We start from the raw sequence: 6,639 nt of genomic DNA, 5'->3' as shown, positions 1-6,639 counted from the left end.
GCGGAGGTAACCTCGGCTCGAGCTGCCATTGCCCGGCTCCCTGTCACTCAGCCCGCCCGGGGCCCCCGATTGGCGGCCTTGCCCCGTTACGCACTCGCCTCGCGTTCACATACCCGGGGAGGGCAGTAGAAAGGTGATCAATCTTCATCAGGCTACGTTTCCAATCACCTAAACAACCGAGCAAGACAAGCCGCTGCGACAAGGTAAATCGTTTGATTTATTTAGTTTGCAAAGTGCCTCTGCAAGACTTCCCCAGCCCCCGCCGCCTCCGCGCCGACCCGGAGCGCCGCGGCCGCCGCGAGCCTCCTCCCAACTCTGCCCCTGGCACCCCTGCACCCTCCCCCTTTGCGGCCCCTCGGCGCAAGACCCGGAGAGCCGCCGTCCCAGGAGCGCGTGGGGGTTTTGCAAACAAAGTGTCTGTGCAATAAAAAGAAACCCGGTGGGACACACACGGAACCCCTGGGAGAGGCGAACGGGATGGGAAGAGGGAAGTTGGGAAAAGCAAGCAAGCAGGGGTCCCAGGGCAGCCGCGCCCCGGCCGGCGGGTGATTCCCGCGCCCCTCTGTCTTGCAGGTTGGCCGCCCCGCAGGTCTCGGTGAGGGCCCGAGGTAGATGGTGAGCGGCCGCGGCAGCTGAGGGCAGGTAAGGAGCAAGGCACCGGGCCTCCTGGGACGCGGGGAGCGCGTCGCCCGTGTGGCTTCCCCTCCTCAAGTGGGTCCTTTCGTACTCCGGGCTCAGATTGGGGGCGGGACCGGGGGGGCCGCCTCGGCACCCCTCTCAGGGCGCGGAGGGCCCCGGAGCGCGGGTTACGTCCCAGCGCCCCCTCCCCCCACCCCCGCCTCCTCCGAAGTCAGCTAAGTGAAGTGCTAAAGTTTGCTGAGTCTTCGAAAACGGTGCGGCCGGAGGCCCCTGTCCCCGGCCCAAGAGTCCCAGTGGTTTCGCGCCTCCTCCCGGTCCCGGCAAACTAGCCCCGGTCGCGGAGGACCCGGGGCGAGGGTTTCTTCGAGCTCTAACTTATTCCGCTGAACTTCCCAGCCCAGCTCCTGCGGCCTGTTCCACCAAGTTCCCGCGAAGCGGGATGAAGCGACCAGGCCCCGGGGCCCCAGGCTCCCTCCCAGCACCCCCTTCCTGATCAGAGAGGAGCTCCTCGGCTTGAGGCAGCTGCGCAAGCAAGGCTTGGACCTCCCAGGCGCGGGCAGCGCGGGCGAGCCTCTGGGGCCTAGTTGTTTAGTTTCGCTCGGGTCCTGGGGCGGCAGGGTCCGAGCCGGGAGACGCAGGGGAGCGCACGGGACCGGCTCCACCCGGGCCTTCGGAACACCCTGGGCTTGTGGAGCGCACAGCCAGTCACCTTATCACGCAGCCCAGGCCCCATTGCCAGTGGCCAGGACCACGCAGACGGAAGGCCGCTCCCGCGCTCCCCACGAAGGGCCAGAGGCCGCCGCAGAGGCACCCCTCGCTACCCCGGGCAGCGTCTTGGAACCGCCACCTTTAGGGCCCTTTTCCCCTTCTGGCCGCCTCTGCGAGACCCGAGACCCGAGCCCGTACCTGCGGCCCGAGTGCAGCGCGATCCCGGAGAGGGGTCTTTCCCAGGCTAGGCACAGGCCAGCTGCAGGGTGACTGCGGAAACCTTGGAAAGAATGGAGCTTCCTAAGTTGACCCGAGGGGCCAGGTGCGGCTCGCCCTACGCAGCGCTTCACCTTGGCCCTCAAGAGGGGCTATCGTTTTGTCCAGCTTTCAAAACATTAGAAACAAAACAACATAACCCCTAGTGTTCTGGGCAGCGTGAGGCCAGGGTGCTATGTGAACGTCTACTAGTTCAGCAGGAGACGGCGTTGCCGCCAGACGCAACATTTTTGTTTAGACTTGAGACCCAGCTTCCCCGATTTTAGGGCCTTAGTCGTCTTCCACTTGGCCCGACTTTTAACCTCTGCTCATTCGCAGGGCCTTCCTGCCAGTGCCTTCCATTTAAGCCCAGGAGAGAGGCAGTGTCGACGCAGAAAAGTTTAGCTAAAAAAAAAAAGCTGTGGTCTCAGGCCGTAGGGAACCCAGTTGACCTCGGCCCTGTGCAGTTCCGAAGCCTGTGGCCTCTCTCCCCAGCCCTAGGCTCCTGGCTTCTGAGAGCCCAGCCCCCTCCAACTGATGGGTTCTATGTGTATCTTATCTCCATAGGCCGGAGGACCCCCAGACACAACTGAACTCCCAGAACTGACTGCGCGGTGGTGGGAACCCCGCACCGCGCCAGGCCCCAGCCCCCTGGATCCATCGGGGCGCCTCCACCCAGCTGTTAGCATGATGTCTTACCTCAAACAACCCCCATATGGCATGAACGGGTTGGGCCTAGCTGGGCCTGCCATGGACTTACTGCACCCCTCCGTAGGCTACCCGGGTGAGCACCACCCCAGCCCCATCCACCCACCCCCACCAAGCCCTTGCAAGCTTTCTGGATCTCAGTCTCCCCTTCTCCTTGGGCTGTGGCCCAGCAGGCCCAGGTAATCCTTTGCCTCTGTGGCTTACAATGCAAGTATGCCTTTCGGGCCTGACCACAAGAGCTCCCTGCTGCTGCCTGCTCAGGCTGCAGGTACCCGCGGATTCGTTTCTTTCCAGTGGCTGTAGTTTTTGTGGATCTAATCAACCTTTTCTACTGGCAACGGAGAGAGATTTGGAGGCTCCCTAACTTGTAAGGGAAAGTGGCCTAACTTCCTTTCCGGGAATCTAAAGGCTGAGCCGAGGGAGGGTGCTTCTCCTTCCCAAGTATAATTGTGCCCTGACCTGGGTTTCCTTTGCCGCTCCCACCACGAAACGTTGTTTATTCCTTCAGGAGGTGTTTCAAGTCTTGTTTCTGGGCACCCCTCCCTCATCTCAGCCAACTTGTGTGTTCGAAGGGGGCCTGGTGGAAGGGCATTACTTTTTTTTTTTTTTCCCACCTGTGAGAGATTGGAAAGGGCAGCCCCGGGGCCTTGGAGACACTTTCTCCCACTTGTGGCCTGTCAGGCTCGTTCCCCTGGGAGGGTTTCCTATACTGGGAGCTCGGTTCTGGGACTGCCCGTGGGGGATCCGCCCGAGTTCTCTCCCGCGGGGCCGGGCGCTGCTGACCCAGGCGCCCCGCGTGTCCCTGCAGCCACTCCGCGGAAACAGCGGCGGGAGCGCACGACATTCACGCGCTCGCAGCTCGACGTGCTAGAGGCACTCTTCGCAAAGACTCGGTACCCTGACATCTTCATGCGTGAGGAGGTGGCGCTCAAGATCAACCTGCCTGAGTCTAGAGTCCAGGTGCGCACACGGGGCTCCAAGAGTCAATCTGTGGGTGCAGGGCTGGTCTGACCGGGCCCAGGATGACAAAGGTTCTTCGGGAGCCCGGGGAGAGTGGTGGGGTGCAACGCGCTCAAAGGCCCAGCGGCCCTTCTCACACTCCCCCTAGGGCTGGGCTCTGGCCAAGACGAGGGGGCAAAGTTAAAGGAAATGGCCTTAGAGCCCTTGGCCCTGGGGTGCTTTCCGTGTTTAGAGTCCTTTTTTTGTGTGTACGTGAGTTTTTGTTTTTGACTGCAGAAAGATGAGGCTCCCAAATGTAAGGTGTCCTGTGAGGGCTGACATTTGCCCCTGCTGCTCTTGGATTGCCTCAGGACTTGGCCATTGGCCTTGATTCCCTTCTCCCTTGACTTCCACCCTGGGAATCCTGCTTAAGGATCATGATCCCGGCTGTGTTGCATGTTTATTTAGATGCTCCCTCTGCCCCCAAAGGGCACCAGCACAAATCCGACTTCCAGTTTTGAGGTTTCTGGGTTTTCTTCGTTGTTGGTTGTTTTGTTTTGCATTTAATAAATCCAAACTAAAGCCACTGATCTAGAGTGGATTCCAACTCTTAGCGACTTTGCAACAGAAATGAACTGCCCTAAAGGGCTTGCAAGGGTGCAGTCTTCAGGGAAGCTGACTCTGCTCCGTATCATTCTTTGGAGAGGCTGGTGGGTTGGTTCCAAGAGCCGAATGTTAAGTTAGCATCCCAGTAGCACTGGACACCAGGGCTCCTCTTACAATCAAAAGACCCGTGAAATACTGTTCTGATTCTAACTCAGAATTCTCCTTAAGAGCCTTAATCCTGTCTTTCTCTGGAGGCTCACAAGTGGAACAGGAATGCCCTCTGCCTTGTGTCTTCTGAGAGGAATGAGAACTTCATGAAACGTGGCCCCATTTGGTTCCCTACTTAGAGCCCAGAAACCCAACGAAATCCCACCTAGATTTCCTTCCTGAGTTCCCCAAGAGCTTCATTTTTGTCCATCTCCCAGTTCTTCTGCTGCTCCCCTACAAAACATTCACTGCCCACTCAGGTCAAGGGCCCAGCTGCTGACTTGGTGAAACCGTCCCGAACTCCAAGCCTGCTCCCTCATTCTCCAGTTTTTCCTCACTTCTAGTAGACAGGGGAGGTGAGACAGGCTCCCAAGGGGCAAAATGGAATCAGCCAGCGGAGGAATTTCAGCTGAACCTCTGGTTGGATCAAGTACACCGAGGCTCTAGGGCAAAATTGTGTGTGTGTGTGTGTGTGTGTGTGTGTGTGTGTGTGTGTGTGCCTGCGCGCGCGCATGCACTCACATACCCTCCTCCCTGGGGCTTAGGGTCATTAAGTTGGTATCAACTCCATAGCAGTGAGTTTTGTTTGTAGCAGAAGGATTGGGGTTGGGGGAGCTGGGAACTTGGGGGCAGAGTCTGGAGATGGGGAAGAGTGTGGTTCTTCCTAGGAAAGGGCTGTGTTCTTTATCCTGTGAAGGATCTTGGGAACAGTATGTTCACCCGGCTCCCTCCCCAACCCTTGCTGATTTTCTCTCCCCCATCCGCCTGGTGCAGGTCTGGTTCAAGAACCGCCGCGCCAAATGCCGCCAGCAGCAGCAGAGTGGGAGCGGGACCAAGAGCCGCCCGGCCAAGAAGAAGTCTTCCCCGGTGCGGGAGAGCTCCGGCTCCGAAAGCAGCGGCCAGTTCACGCCCCCCGCTGTGTCCAGCTCCTCGTCTTCCAGCTCGGCGTCCAGCGCCTCTGCCAACCCAGCGGCGGCAGCGGCGGCCGGTCTGGGCGGGAACCCGGCGGTGGCAGCCGCTTCGTCTCTGAGCACGCCGGCTGCCTCGTCCATCTGGAGCCCGGCCTCCATCTCGCCAGGCTCTGCGCCAGCGTCGGTGTCCGTGCCCGAGCCCCTGGCCGCGCCTAGCAACGCGTCCTGCATGCAGCAGCGATCTGTGGCCGCTGGCGCCTCGGCAGCAGCCTCCTACCCCATGTCCTACAGCCAGGGCGGTAGCTATGGCCAAGGTTACCCTGCGCCTTCCTCTTCTTACTTCGGGGGCGTGGACTGCAGCTCGTACCTAACACCCATGCACTCACATCACCATCCACACCAACTCAGCCCCATGGCACCCTCCTCGATGGCGGGCCACCACCACCACCACCCGCACGCACACCACCCGCTGAGCCAGTCCTCGGGCCACCACCACCACCACCACCATCACCACCACCAGGGCTATGGCAGCTCTGGGCTCGCCTTCAACTCTGCTGACTGCTTGGATTACAAGGAGCCTGGCGCAGCCACTGCTTCCTCCGCCTGGAAACTCAACTTCAATTCCACCGATTGTCTGGACTATAAAGACCAAGCCTCGTGGCGGTTCCAGGTCTTGTGAGTCCAGGAGTGAAGGAAGAGAAGAAACGCAACTACCTGCGGCCCGCTGTGGTCCCCGTCCTGTTGCTGCTGTTGCACCGCCCGCCTTGGCCTCGGCTTCTCCAGAACTTTAATTTTGTGTCCCCAAAAGATGCCCATTGCCCGCACTGCCGCCCCACCCCCACCCCCCAACTTAGTGCCATTTGCTTGGGGGATGTGCAAACCTTCCTGCCTGCCCACCCCTTGGAGGGGATCCGGTGCTTGGCTCAGCCCACCTGTTTTCTGCGCGGGAACTGGGTGCTCCTCCCCATCCCCCACTGAATTTCCTACAGATCCCCTCCCAGTCTTTCTGGACAGTTATGCACTTGCAGCCTCCGGGGGCTCTTCGTTCTGACCCGCGGTTTGAGCCCAACACTTTTATTTATTCTTCTGGACGCTTGGAGTCACTAGCTGGCGTGTTTCTGCCCCACCCCCAGTCCCCACACACACCACTCCAAATCCAAAAACCACTGTTTCTTGAAGACTGCCACCCTCTTAGCTGCCCTGGGTCCCCACTCCTCACTTGCAGGCCTGAGCTACCTGGTGAACCCTCTCCCTTTCCCTCCTTCTCCCCCTCCTGGTCAGGGTGCGCCCGGGGGTGGGGTAAGGCCCGCGGGAGCACGCTCCCATCCCCCCCAGCGCGGAAGCCAGCGTCCACCCCGCCCTAGCAGAACTGGCTAGCGCTTCCGCCTCTGCGGAAAGATATACAAATGTTGGTCCGTTCCAGGGGCCACTTTAACTTGTTAGTTGCTGTTGAGAACTGAGCATATCTCAAATCTTAGCGCCCAGGAAACAGAACTTTACGATATATACAGTATACATATATATATATACATAAATATACATATATATTAAAAAAAAGCAAAAAATATTTCCCTTCTGTCCCTTCCCCTCTTCCTCTAAAGATGGCGCTTTTACGTTTTTAGTTGTTGTAAAGCCGTCCTGTCCTCTCCCCACCTCCTCCCTCGGT

At 59.3% G+C, this 6,639-nt stretch overlaps 1 protein-coding gene across 1 annotated transcript; it reads left to right on the top strand.

The window, feature by feature from the left end:
• The first annotated feature begins 186 nt into the window (after positions 1-186).
• Positions 187-5,870, top strand: OTX1 (orthodenticle homeobox 1). Its single transcript, XM_004710192.2, has 5 exons — positions 187-203; positions 574-642; positions 2,170-2,386; positions 3,119-3,270; positions 4,837-5,870. The coding sequence occupies exons 3-5, from the start codon at positions 2,290-2,292 to the stop codon at positions 5,650-5,652; spliced, it is 1,065 nt and encodes a 354-aa protein (XP_004710249.1). The 5' UTR covers positions 187-203; positions 574-642; positions 2,170-2,289; the 3' UTR covers positions 5,653-5,870.
• Positions 5,871-6,639: the final 769 nt, after the last annotated feature.

Source organism: Echinops telfairi, unplaced genomic scaffold, assembly GCF_000313985.2.
Source record: "Echinops telfairi isolate 266 unplaced genomic scaffold, ASM31398v2 ScPeMD7_2573;HRSCAF=3158, whole genome shotgun sequence".
In the NCBI taxonomy this organism is placed as follows: Eukaryota; Metazoa; Chordata; class Mammalia; order Afrosoricida; family Tenrecidae; genus Echinops; species Echinops telfairi.
The sequence above is the reverse complement of the archived record's forward strand: the minus strand, read 5'-3'. Positions and strand labels throughout refer to the sequence as shown.

What these genes read in the sequence shown, in the direction of transcription:
- OTX1 (XM_004710192.2), top strand. Translation starts at nt 2,290, where the DNA reads ATGATGTCTTACCTCAAACAACCCCCATATGGCATGAACGGGTTGGGC. An exon ending in CCCCTCCGTAGGCTACCCGG is followed by an intron (nt 2,387 to 3,118) that starts GTGAGCACCACC and finishes GTGTCCCTGCAG; the next exon opens with CCACTCCGCGGAAACAGCGG. An exon ending in TGCCTGAGTCTAGAGTCCAG is followed by an intron (nt 3,271 to 4,836) that starts GTGCGCACACGG and finishes CGCCTGGTGCAG; the next exon opens with GTCTGGTTCAAGAACCGCCG.